Below are 21,441 nucleotides of genomic sequence, written 5' to 3'. Positions count from 1 at the left end.
ATTAGAGCTTCTACTACTTGCTAGCATATCGATTACCGCTTCAAATTTCAGTCCACATAATATCAGAAGCGGTAGTCAGTTCCTAATAATTTGGTCTCCTAGAGATGGTGAAGTGATAACTCCAGAAATAGCACGTCCGAGAGTGCCGCATGAAATTCTTTTTGCCATCGGAGGCTGGAGCGGAGGGTCTCCTACAAATTTTATTGAAACCTACGATACAAGAGCCGATCGTTGGGTGAAAGTTGAAGAAGTTGATCCGACTGGACCAAGAGCCTACCATGGAACGGCTGTGGTAGGTTTCAAAATATACGTCATCGGAGGATTCGATGGCATGGACTACTTCAATTCATGTCGATGTTTTGACGCAGTTACAAAATGTTGGAAAGAAATTGCCCCTATGCACGGCAGAAGGTGTTACGTTAGTACAGCTGTATTGGGAGATTTAATTTATGCTATGGGAGGATATGATGGACATCATAGGCAAAATACTGCAGAAAAATATGATCATAAAACTAATCAATGGTCTCTGATAGCTCCCATGAATATGCAGAGATCAGATGCTAGTGCATGTAATTTAAACGGTATGGTTTTGTAGAAATATGTGTTTTCTTATTTCTAAAATGAATTTCTCTGATTTTAAGGTAAAATTTATATCACCGGAGGATTTAACGGTCAAGAATGTATGCATTCGGCAGAGGTTTATGACCCAGAATTTAACCAATGGTCTTTAATAAGCCCTATGAGATCCAGAAGATCGGGTGTTTCTTGTATGGCTTATCATAACCAAGTGTACGTTATAGGTGGATTCAATGGTATTTCTAGAATGTGCAGTGGAGAAAAGTTCAATCCGCAAACTAACACTTGGTCACCAATACCTGATATGTACAATCCGAGAAGTAATTTTGCCGTTGAGGTAGTTGATGACATGATATTTGCGATTGGTGGATTCAATGGTGAGAGTTCAGAAATACTTAATTAGCAAAATTGTTATTTCAACAGTATGGTGGGTCAAAATCAGATATTTTTTGTTCGACTGATTTTTGTTCATGAATTTCATAACTGTCAAACGAATAAGCATTATGAAACGATCAATATTTTACTAGAAAATCAACTTCTCTAATATATTATTAAAAAAATATGGAGAAAAAACTCTAATAATAGATATTTTTATAACAGAAAGTGGAAATTGAATAAATTCCTAAGCAATATTGGAATTTTCTGAATCAATTAAAGCGAAACACTCAATATCTGCTTCGTTTTGGATGTTTCTGGCCTTTTTTTCTGATGTATAGGTTATTATAGGTTTGATAATCGCTTTGTAAATTCGTGCATTTGGTTTTCGTCTTAGTTGTTTGTTTCGTCACACTAGGTTCTGAAGACATCCCGCGACCTCGTTTTCCTATAGCTGGTTATAGGAGTACCATTCTCTGATGTATTATCTTCTAGTTCTAATTTGTATCTAATGGGCTTTTTTGATGTTATAATGCATAGGCATTCAGTCGATATAGTTATGTTATACTTTTTTCTGTGAGATGAAATCATATTAATAGTCTATGAAGATTGTCTTCATTTTTGGCACAAATCAACGCGTCATCGGCATAGCACAGTATTTTGATTTCTCTGTCACTCATTCAGTAGCCTTTGTTTAGCGGCACCTTTTTTATGAATTTGTCCATTATTACGTTGGAAAACATTGGACTAAGCGAGTCTAATACCGCTGTTGACTGGCTTGGGTTTTGTTTATTTACCATTAAAGCGAGTATTAACTTATTATTGTCTGAGTATTTGTTTACGATGGTTTGCATTACATTGATAGATATGTTTCTATTGTATAATAGGTGATTACCATCTTCCAGTTTGATGCGGTCTAACGTTTTTGTGAGGTCAATAAGTCATTGGAATGCTGGTTTGCTATATTATAAATACTGCAACTAAGCAGGATCTTCTTGATCTATTTTTGTGACAAATTTCAATATTGTTTGAAGATTTGTATAATATTTGTACACTGCTACGTATGGTCCGTATTATTATATGGAGCTGAAACTTGGAAGCTAATAGCTCAGATAACAAAAAAGCTTGAAGCATTTGAATTCTGGCTCTATCATAAAATGCTAAAGATCCCATGGACTGCAAGAACAACAAATGCAGAAGTGCTAACCAGAATAGGCAGAGAACTATCACTGATAAGGACCATAAAACAAAGGAAAACAGAGTACTTAGGTCACATACTGAGAGGAGACGAGTATACTCTTCTGCAAACAATTATGCAAGGCAGGGTAGATGGTAGACGGAGTGTCAAGAGAAAGAAGAAGTCGTGGCTAAGGAATGTGAGAGACTGGACGAATATGAGTGTGCCATAATTGTACTGACTCACCATCCATCTAGTACTTTATAGTGTAGCCGTATTTTACAGATAAAATTTGTAAGTTACTGTGTCAGATGTTGGCCATCGTACATAGTAGTTCATTATAGACTCCAGTCTTTCTGGAAGATTTTCTATTTTATAAGATTTTCAGAACTTGCTCGACTTCGTGAATGGCGACTTAAGTTATTCTTTATGTGCGGTAAGTTGGTTTTCTTAGTATAAGCTTCTTCTTTGAATAGCTTCGTTAGGTAGTAATTCGTTTGGTTTGATAAGAGATGGCGTAACTTGTATAAAATTACATCGTTACAATATTCCGAACCTGCGTTGGAAAGCTACTGTTATTGTACTTGTACTTATCAGTATATGTCATTCATTTGAAGCGTTAACAACAATAATCTCAAATATGTCGAACTTTGTTCCTGTGTTTTTGTGGGGAGTTCTTCTTCATTACTTTAATATGAAGAAAAATGCTGCCAAAAGTCATCGCATTTTGATCGAAGTTTATGGTGAACATGCTCTAGCTGAGCAAACGTGCCAAAAGTGGTGGTGATTTAGTGTGATGTGGTGGTGGTGATTTTGGCTTGGAAGACGATGAACGTCCTGGGCAGCCAAAAAAGTTTGAAGATGAAGAACTGGAAGCATTACTTGATGAAGATTGCTGCCAAGCACAAGAAGAGCTCGCAGAATCTTTGGGTGTCACTCAAGCAGCCATTTCAAAACGTTTAAAAGCAGCTGGATATATTCAAAAGCAAGGAAATTGGGTTCCACATGAACTCAAGCCGAGAGACATCGAAAGACGGTTTTGCATGTCCAAAATGCTGCTGGAACGCCATAGAAGGAAGTCATTTCTTCATTGGATTGTAACTGGTGATGAAAAATGGAACAATTACGACAACCCCAAGCGCAAATCATATTTGAAATCCGGCCAACCAGTCAATTCAACGGCAAAGCCAAATATCCAATGTTCGCTTTTTATCTGCCTAACCAAAAAGTTAGTCTCGTTCCTAATTTAGTATGCATATGTTGTAAGATTCTGATGTTTGTTACGTTCTGTAAGCTAAGAAAGCTTAATATTTTACTTATATTTGTCTATAACTTTAAATCTTTCAAACCATACCTTTGCACATACATATCCATGCAATGGATGCAATGCAATTCCTCGACTTTCTCCTAAGAGCTAATATTTATTGAAAATATCAATAATACACAAAAACTATAATTTTTTTGACCCACCCTATCTAGAGTCTTTGATTTTAAGTGGAATTTTTTTCTCAGGAGTGACTACGATATATCATGTAGAATGTTATGATGAAAAAACTAACGAATGGTACGAAGCTACCGACATGAACATCTACAGATCAGCTTTGTCGGCTTGTGTTATTGATGGCCTACCAAATGTTCAAGATTATATACATAAACACAGGTAAATTTTAATACTTCAATACTTACCCCAGAACCTTGAACTCAAGATTACAATTTTGCAACAATTTTTGGATTCAAAAATCTCGCTCTTTGCCTCATTTTCTACTTCATCATCTTAACGTCAGCATGCACAGTAATCAAAAAAGACATTTTGGAAAATTGAGTATATTTTCTTTACAAATTATTCAAATAATAATAATAATATTAAAAAATAAGGAGACATTTTTCAAATTGTTGTAGCTAAGATCTCGAACTACAACAAATTTTTTCCTCATTTTTGACTTTAAAAACGTTATAGTTTGAATAGTTAGAAGCATAAACATTTGCAACAATATCAAATATCCGATTAAAGTTTTGCAAATCCATAGATTAATGTTTTAACTACGTAAATTTCAAAACTTTGTCTGGCACCGGCTGTTATTTTACCTTAATGCGTATATTGTTTGTGCTATAGGAACCAAACACTCAAGTCAAATTTCAATCGCATAAATGATAAAGGAGAACATTTGTTCATTATAACTTTTTTCCTTAGTAGTTCTGTCATTATAAAGGGTTGACTTCGGAAAATCGACATACCCACTATATTACCACGTAAAAACTTATATTTTGGGATCCTAACACTATTCTCAAAATTCACATATTATTTGAGGGTCGCAAGTTTGAAAGTCAGTGGTCAAAGCTCACAAAAATCGTTTTTTTTTTTTATATTTTTTACAAATATTTCGTCTTTTATGAATCACGCTATTTGTTTTTAATATTATTATTGTAGAGAATACAATTCTCTAAAACATTTGTATTTAACTTTTTTTATACCATGAACTGTTTTCGAGATATAGGGTGTAGAGCACGCGGTCAGAGAATTATCTAAGTAGTCCCGATGAAAAACTAAAATTAATGTTATAATTAATTTCTAAATATTTAATTATCATTTTTCATCAACTTTTAGATTCAATCTTTCTTTCTAATAATTCTAAACTTTATAAATTCAATAACACTCATAATGTCTTTCGGTAATTGAAAAATTACTAAAGGATATACTTGAATTTCTTTGTAATTATATTCTCATTTACACTAATAGCATTTGAAGTAGAAAATAATTAAGTTCATATCATTAAAAATTCGTAAGCTTGCTGCAGCATTTGAAGAAGAAAACTGTCCGGTTCAGAGATTATTAGCAGTTTATAATGCTCCAAAATTTAATTAGGGCATGATTCAGAACTCCAGGAATGGGTTTGGACAATGCGAATTCCTGGAACCTATCATGACTATTTTACCACCTGCACCAGATGAATTACTCAATACAATATTCTGTATACCATATCAGACTTATATTAATGATGAAAGAATCTTTGACCCAGAAATCATGAATGACTTGGAGACAAATATCGTTGAAAAAGAAGAAGAGAAACTTGAAATTCTGCGGCAGCGGGACGATGATGAACAAGATCGAGAAGAAGAAGAGAATTGAAACTAGAACTTGTTTTCGAAATTTCTATTAATTTTGTCAATAATAAATCTATCAACCTTAATATTACGAGTTTTTGATCGAGACTACCAGTTGATCTCAGATAATTCTCTCACCACGCGCTCTACGCCCTCTATATCGAAAACAGCTCAAGGTATAAAAAAATGATGAATACAAAAGTTTAGGCGAAATTAATTCTCTTCAATATTGATAATAGCGTAAAACCAATAGAAAACGATATATTTGCAAAAAATATAAAAAAAAAATCTGGACTATAGTACGGAACTCAGTCGAGAGTTTGCATATATACAGTTCACATGTCCAATATCAAACGGTTCTTTTACATATGTTTGCCTTAACTTTAATTTCCCCGGCAGGAGACTCTTCCTCTGGAAGTGGTATTCGGCCTCAATTAAAGTATATAAATAACTGGTAATAAGGTGGATTTCCAGGTGTTGGACTAAGTTGAATTTGTAGTCTGGTGGTTGGATCCTTGGGAGTTGAAACTCTCAACCTGGCAGTTGTTGAACTTTGAGAAAAAAATAAAATGTGGGATGAAACGAGAGCACAGAAAAAACGTAACAAGTCGAAAGGCATGTTACAATATTCATACTGAAGACACTGTCTACACTAACACTTCACCAACCGTTACAAAACACTCTGTGGCACGCATTTCGATAGCCAAGTTATCGTCTTCAGCGACTGAAGTTAAACTGAAACCTATTGGCTTGACCTACCTATACCTACATATACTAAATTTTCCCTCCAATGGACAAACCACAGAAACTTTTTAAGCCGATTCAAACAATGAACACAACGGAATTATTACATAAAAAATTGTTCCAAAGCCTTGAGGAGCAAATCGTTCAATATCCTTGAAGCTCAGATATGACATATTGATAACAATATATTATGATCAACAAAAACAAGATTTTCAATCATTATTTTTCTAAAAGTGGCATAAAAAATAAAACATGGATTGTTACGGGCTTGAGAGTTAAGCAGTAAAAATGTAATAGGAGAATTAATGAAGGAAGCCGAAATACAATTACAAGAGCTGGTCAAACATATACCACTTACGTGGTTGTCATCAAGCCCAACCCTTGAGGAAATTTGAAAAATTTATCCTGCCCTTGAAAAGAACAATTTTTTTATTCCAATCTAAGGTTGGCTGATAATGAAGCAGATGTGGACGTTTTTCAAAGTGCAGTTTTCGATTTCCAGATTTTTATATCAAATTTTACCACTATTTAGATAAGCATTTATTACTTCAGCGACGATAATCCTTCAAAGAAAATATCGTGTCTATCCATAACAGAGGATACACTATTTGAAGGCCATTTAGAAGCTGCCACTGCACTGGGGATTGAAAGAAAAATCTCCTTAAATCATTCATTCTATTACAAAGCCAGTTTTCAGTTTCTACAGTTCAGGAGAAATGGGGTCAGATTCTCACTAGTGCCAAAAAAGTGAATTTGGTTGCGCTAAAAACCGTTGAGTCCTTCGTACTGAGTATCCCTCCTTTTAACGAATATGTCGAGAGGGTATTTTCTGATATGCAGTTCAAATGGACTAAGTCTAAAAACCACTAAAATTTTCAAAACTTGTTGTGAATTACATTAATTTTCTGACTTACTCTAAACAAGATAAGGGCTTGATAAATGCTGCACATAGCTAAAAAAATATCCGAGGAAAAAGTAGTGGCTGATGAAGAATGATAAAAATATCCAGTTTATTTTTAGTTAATTTGTTAATTTTTTGTGTTTATGGAATCTTATTTATTGATTCACTGATTTCTGTCGACCAGAGTTAGCAACCAAGAGTATGTTTTTGCTTTTTCAAATTTTGTGATTCAATAATAAAGTAAAGGTCGTTTTTGTTGATTGACTTCACTAACTTTTTTGTCAATCAACATTTTCTTTTTACCTGCTTCCGTATGTTTTTTGTTCTCTACGTATTTTTTCCAATAATCACTCTAATGGTATCAATACTGTTGATGTTTTGCCTTTGTTTTGTTGTTTCAAAAGATTGCTGTTGGACCATCTTAAAAATAAACAGAGAGCTATAAAAAACGAAGTTCATACTAGTTATAGCATACAAAAATAACTTAACTATACAGAACTGAAGATTTAAAATGTTGGTAAAGTTGTCATTGCTACTAAATATTTACGGATAACACTTCGATAGATACTTAAATGGGATTCACATATCCACATACAAACACAATTAGAATTCTTCAACAAAATCCTAAACATAAGATGGATAAAAACTGTATCACCCGCTTTTTGATCCACGCTTAACATATGCAATGCTTGGGGAGGTGTTTACTAAAAAAACAATTGTTCTACAAAATCAATTCTTGGAATTCATGTATATAACAGAGGAATATATTTACCCGAGGAGATAACCTAAGGCACAAGATATTCGAGATCATGGAAAGAGTACGGGAAACAGAAACAATGCCGAGAGAGTGAAACAGCAATAATAAATGAAGGACTGAAACAGTGGAACGAATAAATGGGGGAGTATCAAAAAGCTTTTAGGCAAGGAAAATCAACAGAAGATGCTATACATACTATAAAACAAATGATCAAATGAAACTATGAGCACAACATTAGTATGCAAATACTATTCATCGATTTCAAACAAGCATTCGACAGTCTAAGAAGGAGAACAATTATGAAGGACATAGAAAAACTGCAAATATCCGGAAAGTTGATGCTATTGGTAGTGTTAAATTCTAGGGCAAAGTTAATAACAAAAGAAGGACCATCTGAAAAATTTGGAATAAATGCTGGGGTAAGGCAAACTGAAGGCATGATAAGGGAATGTAATATCGATGGAAGTATCATTAATAAACAGAACATATAATAGAATATGCTGATGATTTAACTCTAATAGCAAAGGACCGAAAAAGTCTTGAAGACGTATTAGAAAAAATTTATGAGATGCAGAAAAAAGAGGAATGAACATTAATTAAAAGAAGACAGAATATATAGATATTAAAAGAAATAAGGAACAAGAAACAGTGAAGATAAATGATCTCATATTCGAAGTAGTCGACGCCTTAGGTTACAATGATAAGCAACAAAAATGACACAAAGATCGAGATGAAGAATTTATGCAAGATATAGGACATATAATAAGTACAAAATTATAATGCAAAGCAAAATAATAAGGCGAGCAACCAAATTGAGTGCCTACGAAACTGCGAAAAAACCAGTAGGTACATACGCCGCTGAAACTATGAGTCTAACAAATTTGTACAAAGAAGAACTAAGGATATATGAGAACAATTAGGAAAATTCATGGACCCGTAAAAGTTCGAAATAATGAGTACAGAAGACTCATTAACTATGAAAGTAAGAATATATTAGAAAATAAGGATATCGTAAATGCAATTAAATCAAAAAAATACAATGATACGGACACATTAAAAGAATGGAAAATGCCATGGTACTAGAAAAATTACAGAATGGAGATAAAACGAAAAAATATTACCATGTAGTCCAAAAAATAGATGGGAAGATCAGATTTTACAAGATTGCAATTGTAATTTCGTAGTGATAGAATCTGTGCTGCTGACCACCCACAAAAATACAGGATGAAAAGAGTTCATTCTGTGCAGCAACATTTCTAAATAGAATATATGTTCACTTAGATAACTTGATAGCTTTCTATATAACATCGTAATCACGATATTCCAAAACAAACATTAACTAATTTTTTTTAATATAACCTGTCCCAAAAACGGGATATCAGCACTGCTATAGGTACTTATCTACAATTCACAGCTCAACTCATTGAATCGGGGCATAATTTCCAACTTTTATTATATAGAGGAGCCTCTTGTCGATTAATATATGGTCTATCTGGTTTCTGACTCCTTTTGGTTGGTGATACCCATGTTTCCTTATATATATATATATATATATATATATATATATATATATATATATATATATATATATATATATATATATATATATCTTTATGCGAGAAACTGGAACTTGCTACGAAAATATTCATCAATGTAGCGAAGCTTAGTAGTCTGACTCTATTGTCATTAGTCGTATTTTGCAGACTATGCAGACTATCCATTCCTGCTATACTTTTCCTCTATGTTTCTTTGCCTATTTTAGTATTAGCATCACCGAGGTTCAGTTTGGTAACTTTGTAACAACTTCTTCTAGTTGGGCATAGAATAGATCTCTTTCCTTATCTTCATTACCCTCTTTGTTTCTTAGAGAGCAGCTATATCTATTCTGTAAGCTTCTAGCTCTTCACTTACAATATCCAATTTGCCTGGCACTGCTAGTGTTCTCACATTCCATGTACCGATTCTCAAGTACTTATGTCTAAGCTTGGGTTTCATTCCATTTAATCCATGAATATCAGAGGTATTTTGTTGGTACTTCGAAACAATGTCTTTTTATAAGATAGGTTCGTTAGCCCTATGCTCAACCCCCAATCTGAATGGAGGGCCGCACCTACTTGTGGTCAGCGGGTCTATCGGACCTAGCCGAGAGGGCCGCCTTAGCAGATCAACCGACCGTTCCCCTATCCGCCACCTTGGGGACGCTCCGGATAGCGCACGGAAATTTATTCTCAAATTTATGTAAAACTACGTTAATATTGCAAAAAAAAGCGATGAAAATAGGAAACTTTATCGTTAAATAACTTTTTAACAGTGGTTTTTATCAAAAAAAGTATTCAAATCTTTTTTGTAGGGCGTTAAATTCACTACAAGAAATAGCTGTTTGAGTATTTTCAACTCCAATTGTTACAATTAACTGCAAAAATCATATGTTATTTAAATGGGAAATGTATCATGATTTAGGCAAGGGTTAATATGAATGTCAAGGGTAAATAGGTTTGATATTTTTTGTAACAACTTAAAAATTTGAGGGGAATTTGCAGACAAAGAGCCAGTTTAGGAAATAACGGACACCCAAATACAATCATGTCAAAGATATGGCCAACGGGCCGCTTCCGGCCCCTGGGCGGTATCAATGAGTCACAGAAAGAAGAATCATGTTTTTTAGAGCTTTTAGACTTCATTTGATTTCTCTACGGATGTTTTAAATACTCATGTGTCTAGAAAGAGAGAAAGACAGTTTCGCCATATCTTAGCAGCAAGCGAAAAAATCCTATTATTTTTGTCGAGAACAATAGAATCCTCCACGCGCTTCGAATCTAGACTAGAACCTTCCTTAACCATATAAAGCGAGTGCGTCAGCGTGACGTGAGTCAGTTGAGTCGAGTAATCGAAGCGATACGGTTGGAGAAGAATTTTAATTGTACTGCGAAGTAGTGAAGGTATTGTGAATTTGTTTGTGTCGTGCGCGTGCGATATCCATAATTGTTGTGCCGAGTTCCATAATTGTTAGGATTTTGGCATAATTAATTATATTAACTTTAATGAGTTTGAAAATCCAATTGTGTTCTTGCACAAAAAAATTCATAGCAGACCCAATATAATATAAAATATTAAATAATCTATTCCAAATATATAAGAATAGTTATTTTCCCCCATATGTTTACTTTATTGTGTTGTTTTCTAAAGATGAGTTTGGTGTTGGATCTTAGCCAAACTTGAATATCGTAGAAAAATGAATTACCCTTCTCAAGTGAAAATACATCAACAAAAAAACTGTTTCGCCATGTAGTTTGTATAAAATATTCATTTATCAAGTTTATTGTAACCAAATAACTATTATATTCTGAAGATCGATAATAATAAATATTTCTCTATAAAAAATTGTCCTCATGAAATGATGATCTATTCTTAGCTGTAAATTGGAAAGAAATATTACATTCACGAAAAGAAAAAAATAAACATTTGTTACGTTTAAATATGGAAATATTTCCTTTCCAGCAGAAAATATGGAAGTAACCAACTGTACAATAGGAGACGTCACTATAAGGTTCTTCATGATAGTTTTCTCAAAGTGGTACTACATTTTTGAACACGTGTAAATTTTACTGTCGATCGGTTAACTCATTCGTGCATCCTCAGCTGTACAAAGTTGGCGCGGCGCGTCACAGTATTTTTTTATAATGAACGGGATAGCACCAAAACACTGTCTTTATTTTATCTTATATAATATATAAGATTAAATGAAGACATATTATGTGAGACTGAAAAGATTAGCTACTGCTAATGATTTTGACGTAGATTGTAGACCTGTGCAAATAAAATGGCTGTAACACTCACTAATATGCAAAAAACACACTCGTATGCGATTCTCTCATCATTTGAAGTTATAGAAAAGATAGAAAGGATTTAGTTTACCACTACGATCCTGAATCAAAATTTTATGTAGGAAGGCTGCAATAAATGTAGCTATGTCTCCCAGACATAGCTACATTTGACTGTTGGCTGTTTTTATATCTCAGAGTATTCCTACCTGGGAAACAAGTACCATAGGACGAAGTCATTGAAGCGTAATTCATTTAATGCATTTTTATCCACACAAAATAGAAGCCTATTATTCACCACTTCAGTTACGAAAGCCATCTCTGTTATTTGCAAAATAATGTTGTCAAAGGGGATATCCATTATTTCGTATTCAGAACTCAAGTTTCAAGTTGAAGTATCTCTCTTTCAAAGTATCCCTTCAGAAAAAAGTCACTTTTCGATAAGTGGGGATACCTGGCAGGCCTAGGAAGAGGAAGTGATATGAGATTTGATTCGATACTGCTGGAACCAAACACGTTTTGAGAGGATTCGTTGTGTTCTTAGTCCTGGATTTAAGTCGAGCCGAGTCAATAGTAACTGTTACTTTTTTTGAGCTTAAAGGAAACTGGTAGATGAAATGTGGATTCTTTCCGTAACGTAGTTTTAACTTATTCACAGATCCATATATGGAAACGAGCCTCATCTTTCATAAAGAAAATTTCAATTTGATCCCAAAATTACTTGCATTTGCATTCTGTTAGCAGAGCTTTAAGTTTATGGACAGTGAGAATTTTGTGGGAACGGCATTTTGATGTTTTATGTAAAATTGGTTTAGCCTATTAACGATTAATTCATAGCTCGTAGCAAGATATCTAGCTGACCACCCTGTCCATTTACACTGTGAATTGGAACAAGATGCGTATGATTCATTATCTTTCCACTAAATTTGAGATTTGTCAGTCATCTTAGGATCATGTTCCGACCCCGAACAGCTCAATCTCAATGGACATAAATCTACGCACGGAACTATCGCTGCAGCTGTAATAGTCTCATCACTTCTCACGAATCTGTCATAGACAAACAATTGGCGTTGCAAGTATCACTGCTTCATAATGTCTGAGTAAATGGAATGACTTATTGTGTAGAGTACAACCAATCACTTCCCACCACCGCATTCTCGGTACTACGCAGTTCAAAACCGATTCGCTCTCGTGTGTCACCTGCTAAATTTGGAAAATTAGATCTTTGAAAAAAGAGTACCGCAGTTTAAGAAGAATATATTGAATAATAAAATCTCTTTAAAACCACTGTATCGTATTATTCTGATCGAGGGACAAAAATTTAGTGGACCATATTTGCTTACTATTGTAGTTGCCTTAGCTTAGATTAGATAAGCTAGGGCTTAAAGGCCGTGAATCTATTTCTATATCTTAATTTATTGTGTACTCCAGAATGTGAGAGTGCAACGATCTACCTAGTAGCTGCGGTCTATTTCTTCCTGCTTTTGATTGCTTGAATGTGAGTTTAGCAGCCTTTGTCTATGGAACAGTTGCGCACTCACAGATGAGCTATTCGGCGGTTTCCTTTGGTTCCTTGAAGAAAAGAGTTGTCGGAAGTTTTTACGATATTCTCCAGATGATACCCACTGGTATGCGTACTGGACACTGTACACATACCAGTAATTCTTCTACTAATTAGTAGAATAAGAAAGAAATCTCTTCGATTTTCCTAGACCTTCACTTATTCACTAATATGAAATTATCTAAAATGATCCTTGAGTAGGAGCTTGATTCCTTTGACATAAATGACTCGTGCAGCTGAGGGTGACTGAGATTTTGAATTATTTTTGGTTTGTTGGAGAATTATATAAATTCATATTATGGTTCTGTTTTCAAGAAGAACAAGTGGCTGAAAATATCTCTTCTTAAACAATTCATTTTACTTTACATAAATCCTCTCTAAGAATAGTAATTTACTCTAAATATCGAAATGAATTGTTATCTTTCTTTTAAAAAATTATTAAAAGAACGAATTTTAAAACAGATCGAAAATAAAGAACATTTAGAAGAATAGACATATATAAAAGGTCTAAGAAATAAGATATTGAACAGAATTAATAGTAATATTTATTATTGTTTGTAGGGACCGTTTGATGGAGGAGAAACGTCAGAAATTAATAGCTCTGGAAAACCAACGGAACACAATGGGCGTGCAGAACTTCAATAACAATAACCATCAAGAAAATATAGCAGCAGCTGTAAATGCAAATATGCAACAACTAAACATTCTACAGCAGCTGAATGCAAATCTAAATCCAGCTCTACCTCCAGTTCCTGTACAAAATCCTGTACAAAATCCCATACAAATGGACGTAGATGAGGATGATGCAGAAGAGCAACAATTAATATAATTGAGTTTTGCTGTAATTTCGTCAAACTAAATTTCGGTAACGTGAAATCTGAATATCAACTCGGATCAATTTCGATTTGGTGAGCTAACGATACTTTCATATACAAATTATCCATTGTGCAGGGCACCACTGAGTTGGAATAGCAGGGTCGGTATAAGTTTCTTTTTAGATTATTAAACGAGTATGCGCTCATTGAATCCGAGCCCGACATTGTGCGCGTCTGTCAATTCGATTTCGAATTCTAGTGGTGGTGCTAACGGTCTGCTCCTATAATTTAGCAGTGAAAGTTATTTTCGCTGAAAATTATATCCAATATATCAAAGAATAATCATTTATTACTGCCAATTTTTTTTATATTATTCATAGATTCAATATCTTTCTTCTTCTTTTGCCTCAATACAAACTAGAGACAATATAATAATTACTGAACCAAATGAGCAATTCTGTTACCTATTTTTGTTTGTCATTGTTTCGAATGTTGCTGATTTACTTTTTATTTCAGCATATTCATTGTAAAACAAGTACACGTGGGTCATTCTATTATAACGGTTTTTCACATGTATCTGATAAGGCCTAAGATTAACACCTAGCTTTGATTCATATTTATCACATATGAAGTAAACGTTTTATGAATTAGAAGAAAAAAATCCTATACCTAAGTGTTTAATAGAACTAAATATTCACCGTTGCATATCACTATCCGCTACAACGTCTATGATGCTACAACTCATATGTATCATAGTATCTCGATATACATATGAAATTGGAGCTTACGCGGAATAGGTAGATAGTTTATTGGCCCCATTCATATAATTATTAATTTACGTATTAATTATAATCAATAATCGCTATATACAAGATGTTTGAAAGAAGTGAAAATACATTTAGAGCCATTGAACGACGTTGTCGCGAAACTGGGAATGTGAGTCATAAAAAAATAAATTCTGGTAGGCGAAGAACAACAAGAACTATTAATAAAGAAAATATGATTTTAAATTTAGATGATCAAAATACAACAGCGTAAGTAATCTGGCAAGACAAACGAATACGTCTTATTCAAGTACTTGGAGGATACTTAAAAAGCAACAGCTACATCTTTATCTTTATCCTGACAGACAAGTCCAAGAGCTCTTTCCAGACGATCTACTATCTTTTTACGGACGAAGCCACTTTTACGCGACAAGGTATGATTAACTTCCATAATGCACATTACTGGTGTGATGAGAATCCACATGTCAAAAGGGTATCAAATTACCAAAACTCATTTAAAGCTAATATTTGGGCAGCAACTTCAGGTAAAAATTAATAGGTTATCACATTCTACCTGGAAATTTAAGTGGTGATATGTACCTGGATTTGAGATATTAGAAGATTTAACAAGTGAAGATCTCTATTTTTTATGCATGATGGAGCATTACCGCACTTTGTAATTGATTGAGTAATCATTTTCCGAATCGATGGCTAGGTAGAGGTCCAGAAGCTCCGATTCATTGACCTCTTCAGTCTTGGGATTTTAATCCCTTGGATTACACAGTTTGGTCTTATCTTAAAGAAAAAGTTTATGCTACAGAGATAAATTTACCTCAAGAGCTGAAAGACAGAATTCAACGTAACTTCAATGATTGATTTCAATTGATGGATTTTTTAGAAAAGAGGATAGACTTACATATTCGTGAAAACGGAGTACATTTTGAACACATACTCTAATTGTATTCTATTTTATATTATTAGCCTTTTTTCAAATTGTCATCTAGTGATATTTTGTTAAATTAATACATTACTTCATACCAGCATCGGTTATTATTTTATAATTCTCAAATCATAATATTCAGAGAACGGTGAACAGTATCGAGTTTTATCAAGGAGTACCTATTTGGTGTGAAATTAAATTATGTTTCAGTTCATTTGAAATTTTCCTTAAAAAATTTAATATTGAAAAAGTTATGTTCAATACCATTTAGTATGAACCATGTAACTAACGTCCTCTATGAGAATCAGACATAAAAACAAATTCATTGGATGTATCAGCTTCCAAAACATACTCGTATAAAATTTCAATACAATGTCAGTAGTTGCGGCAAAGTTATGAAAAATGTGTATAATTTATTTTCTCTATTTTTCTCCAACACCCTTTATCTTGTATATGGATGGTGTTACGATATTTTTTTACAGAACAAACCCCAAATATTTTCCAGTTTTATACCTATCCTAGAGACGGGATCAGCTTTAATACTCGTACAATAAAAAATTTTGATATGTCTTAACTATAATAGATAAATTTAAATAGTTGCAAAAATATAACTATAAGTAATATATTATGATATGTCCTAATTACTATAAATAATTCATAAATAATCGGAAAAAGTTATTAGTACTTTCAGAAGAAAAGACTTTGATGCATGAAATATTTTACAAATGTGACATGTGGCATTCAACTCGTTGTTTTGTATCCAGATTTTGAATGTACAATGCCCTCATTATTTCTAATGAAATAATCATGAATATCTTTATGTTTCATCAGAACAATTGGTTTTTGGGTATTTCTATCAATATTTCTAAAATATACGTGCACAGAAGTGGCAATATTTTGATTTTTTGAAGATTCTCTGCAATTTGTAGTTTTGGGCAATTTGTGAATGATCCTCATTACTGTTTTCTGTAATAAAAATATTTTGTTTACTGATGAGCAGTGAACGCACAGATAATATTATATATCATTTTGCTGTAAAAAAGTGAGTTAAATACAGTTTTCAACAAATTAATAGGTATAAAAGATTGACTGACGAATTACAAAGATTTGAAACGCTAATTTTGAACAAACATGATCAATATGATGTTCCCAACTTAAATTGGTATTCAAGTGAATACCTAGTATTTTCACTAGCTCCGATTTCATAGCCCATTTGTCTACACTAATGAGAGGATATTTCGTTTTATTCTCAGTTTCAATTTATTAGCTACGAACTACTCATTTATTGAAGTCTTATCACTCATTTGTGCACCATCTGATAAGTTTGTGGTATCATCTATAAATAAGATATCGATAGTTTCCGGTGAATTATTGAAAAATATTATAAATAGGGGTAGGCTCTAAATAGATCCTTGAGGGATGTCATTGTATGTACTGCGTAAATGTGAGTTTCTGTTTTCACAAATTACATACTGTTGTCTATTTTTTTAGTAAGATGCTAGTAATTGTATGCTTCTTTCCTAATTCCATAAAATTCTAGTTTGTCGAGGAGTATATCTGTGGAAAGGCAGTGAGTAAGATTCTAGATAATTTACCAATTTTTCTTTAACAATAAATTCGAATATTTTATTTATTGTTGGTAAAATAGCTATCGGTCTGTAGTTTTCTGGAAAGTCTATGTCAACGGTTTTATGTAATGGTAGAATATTTGTTATTTTGAAAGATTCTGGCCAGTGTCCTTCTCATTTATTAAACAAAATGGTGAGGTGGACGATCATTGAATAGATGAAGTGTTCAAACAATTTGCTGTTGATGTTGTAGAAATCTAAGCACGACGAATTGTTTATATTCAGTATTGCTTCCTGGACAGCACGTCACGAATTTAAAAAGAAGCTTTATTCCAATTAAGAGTCACCAAGAGATTTTAAACCTATTTCTGATATTGACGTGTAAAACTCATTAACTTTCTGCGATGGAATTTCGGACTGTTTGGTCTTATTTATTTTAGATTTCCGTCCTGAATTCACGATTCCTTACTTAAGATATATTACTTCAAACTCCTATTATTTTTAAATATGCCGACTTTTTTGTATCTAATTGCTTTTTTATATGTTTGAATTCTTCTAATTTTTAAAGTTCAACTAATCAGCTTCTGAGTCTGTATGTATTAATGTATGTTTTCCATTTATGACCTCCATTCTCATATTTCGTAAGTTGTCGAATCATTGCCCAATTGAACTCCTTCTCACGTTATCAAAGATCATAGAAAGATTGGTCAAGGAGAGGCTTTTATCATTACTGTTTAAATATAAAATACATACTTCCCATCAATTTGAGTTTTTAAGTAACAAATGCATAAATTATGCAAGTCACTCCACTATAACAACTTTTTGTGATTTTTCTAAGGTTTTGAATGGTCAATCATGATATTTTAATTAACAAATTGCAGTACTACTACTATTTTAGTTATATTTTCTTCCTTTCCCAATGGGTTTTTTCCTACTACTGTATTATTTAATTTTTTTATAATTTTTAAAGGTTTTAGCACTGGTCCATTTCCTTAAATGTGAATTTAGTTATCGTTAATCTGGCTTAGGACAAAATGATCGCTCAAGATTGATGCTAGTGTCGTTAGCAGTGATTTCCAATCCTTTTAATTTCGAATATGTAGTGTAACTTTTAAATAATTATTTGTAAATCCTTATCACGGCGGAGTCTTGTAAAAAGTCGTAAGTCAATACCTACCTATTTTATTAACCTTTGTCATTGTTCTTACAAAGTGTATATTCGTCTCCATTGGTACATCAAGTTTATCCATAATCCATACATTTTTTTGAATCCCAGTTAGCCTTGTGAGATGAAATAACGTGCTGTAATTAATACTTTTTGGATGAAGACAGGTTTTTTGTAGTTCGTATACGAATTATTTTCGTTCTCGAAAATTCAAACTTTTAAGTTTCAAAATAAGCTGAAACTCATGTATTAATCGCAAGTCTTCAAAGTCTAGGCAATATTTCCGCTGATTTGAAAATACCTCAACCCAACAAGGAATATAGCTTGCGAAAATATGCATCCACCAGGAGCTTTGGCGATAAAAAACGTTCAGGGCAGAAAAACCATAACCGCTGAAGATAAACGTATTATATTAATCATTTAAGGTGAACGACGACTCATAGGCTTATAGATAGCAGCTCAGATAAATGAATCTAGGGATTTGGCTTTGAGGATTTCTATAGTGAAAAGGAGATTGAGAGAAATTGGCCTTTTTAGAAAGGAGGCAGTGAATAAACCTCTTTTAAGACGTCAAAATAAAATTAAAAGGTTGCAGTGGACTACTGAACATAATAATTGGACGCATGAATAGTGGAGTCTTCATTCTTCGAAGACGATATAACTTGGGTTAACGAAACGCGCCTCAAACAGTGTAATTATGAGTGTTGGTATAGTGGCACTGTGAACAATGCCTTCAGTACTTCACTATCAATCACTTTTATCGAAATTCAAATGCAGCTTCAATCATTTTACCATCCCGTTTTTACTGTCAAAGATACAGAAGCAAGATATTCAAATAATGAAAACATCTTATTTTGACTTAGTTTCGATTGATTTGTTGTATTTTTTGTAGATAATATATTAATTCAAAATATGCTTACATTTATTTGCCATTTACTTTTGATCAACTCGAAATACCAAATACGTCCTCACTAACTAAAATTCATAAATTAAATTAAAAATAGCCAAATACTTGATAGCGTGAATAATTTAACTCACTCATTAGGTGTTACAGAACCCGGGCTATTATAAAAATACTGGTGCCTTCTGTGACGTCACTCTCATCTCTCTCGCACTCACTGATTTTGATATCTGTCTCTCTCGCACTCATTCATTTCCCTATACTTGTGATAGAACCGGCTTAGTATATATACTGAAGAAGATATATAATTTCATCAAAAGATGGAGTTACTAACTTTCAACTGATATTTATTGGTAGCTTCGTTAAATACTATCAAATACTCAATGATTCATAACAAAAATATTAGGACGTTCTTATGGTTAGCTCGTTGCCTTGCAGTAAAAAAGTCGCGGGTTCAGATTTATGGAATGTGCAAATTTTTGATTAATTCAACTGTTACAAATTTCATAACGATTTTTTTGTAAAATAAATACATCATTTATATGAGCCTTTAGACAAATGATGTTTCAAAAGTAAAATAGCTTTGATAGCTCAATGGATCATAAACGCGGCTTATAATCCTATGATAGATTGGTCGAAAATCATTTGAGACTCAAATCAAAAAGTTTGTTAAATTCATAGTTTTATAGAATAAGTAATTATAAAATTAAATATAATGTGAAAACCATTTTTAAGCCAAACATTATTTTTGGCGTAAATCTTGGTACAACTGTTGAAAGTATAGCTAGAACTATCAATTCCTTCAATATTAAACAAACGGGTTGTTTGAAAAGTTTCCTACATCAAGCTGAAGATGTCAGCACTCATTAATGTAAGTGGAGAAATATAATTATGCGTTGGGATATTTTCACTAAAGTTTGGGCTCTTTCAGGCGCTTAGTTTCAGTTTATAGATAGTATAAATAATTCATATCGAAGATCTCTCTGAAAATGGAAAGGTAATGGCAATGGAATGGAATTTGACGCCGTGTACGGAAATAGCTCAGTCATTTACGACGGTAAAATTTTGGGGAGCCATATCATTTCTTCAAATGATACAGGACGACCGTTAGATTGAGTGCTAGAAAAGGCTATGGGCTTATCAGAGAATGCAATTCCCATGTACTGACTAATGAACATTTCCATGCCTTATTGACGTGGCTTAAGAAAAATAAGTCAAATTTTGTATTAATTTAAACTTCATATGGAACTTGGGTCCACCAATACATTCCTGAACTGAAACAATAAACAAGACAGTGGATTCCAACCCTTGTAGCAATATTATAAAATGTAATCGTTTCAACTTTGATCCCACTGCTTCCAAACTCACTGAGTACATCAAACACCCATTCAAGCTTAACTCAATAGCGAATTTTTTAAAAATTATTGGAAAGCACTCTTTCCCACATGAGCAGCTTTCCTTCACTTTATCATAACTATTTGTTGACAATATACTTTTTCAGCCTTACATTTTGCAGCTTTGCTATTACCCGTATAGCTCTTCCAATACCAATTGCAGATTATAAAAACCGATTCGACTTGCCGACAATTTTGTTTGATCTACTGTAAGCGTAGATACCTCATTTTATGAATATCTTATTTTCATAAATACTTTTGAAAATACTCAAATAAAACAAAAGAGAAAAAAAAAACATTTCCATTCCAAAATATCTTCATAAATAATATCGTGGTAGTTAGAATCTTGTGAACTAAAGGCATCATTTGATTGAATTATGATGGGTTGTGATGTGTGATACCACATACTCATCTTCTTCTTTGATAACATGTTCCACAACAGGTTTCCCAAAGCTCTTGGCAGTCTGCTAAAACTTTCTTCGCGAGTTATACAATCTCTTTACTCAGTTCTGGAGACTGATCACATTTTCATAATTCTGATTTTATATTTGCCCATATTAACTCTATAGGGTTAAATATGCAATGGTAAGGAGGTAATCTGAGAAGAGTGTCACCCTGTTTTTGGCCCAGCTTGTCAATATAATAATATATAATAAAATAAACTTTAGATCTTTAATAACAGTAAGCAATTCTTTGTTTTTTGGGCCATTTTTACGAACTCTGAAAGGAATTTTTTCAGGCATAAATGATGAAATTTGAGCTTTGTTATTACTACTATTTAGTATCTTAAGGAGTTGCCGCGAGTGGTAGGATGCGTCCATAATAACTGGCTGTGGTGGAATGTTCATTAAACCACTTTGAAATTATTATGCTGTCCTAT

General features: G+C 33.1%; 1 protein-coding gene across 1 annotated transcript in view; it reads left to right on the top strand.

Annotated features, from left to right (window-relative positions):
- Positions 1–13,843, top strand: part of LOC130441234 (kelch-like protein 10) — a 41,739-nt gene extending 27,896 nt beyond the window's left edge. The window contains exons 3-6 of the mRNA XM_056774819.1: positions 103–581; positions 642–953; positions 3,641–3,788; positions 13,576–13,843. Of these exons, the coding sequence (XP_056630797.1) occupies positions 103–581; positions 642–953; positions 3,641–3,788; positions 13,576–13,843 (1,207 nt within the window). The remainder of the gene's footprint in view (positions 1–102; positions 582–641; positions 954–3,640; positions 3,789–13,575) is intronic.
- The last annotated feature ends 7,598 nt before the right edge of the window (positions 13,844–21,441 follow it).

The sequence above is a fragment of the Diorhabda sublineata genome, chromosome 3 (genome assembly GCF_026230105.1).
Source record: "Diorhabda sublineata isolate icDioSubl1.1 chromosome 3, icDioSubl1.1, whole genome shotgun sequence".
In the NCBI taxonomy this organism is placed as follows: Eukaryota; Metazoa; Arthropoda; class Insecta; order Coleoptera; family Chrysomelidae; genus Diorhabda; species Diorhabda sublineata.
This window is presented reverse-complemented; position numbering and strand designations above follow the sequence as displayed.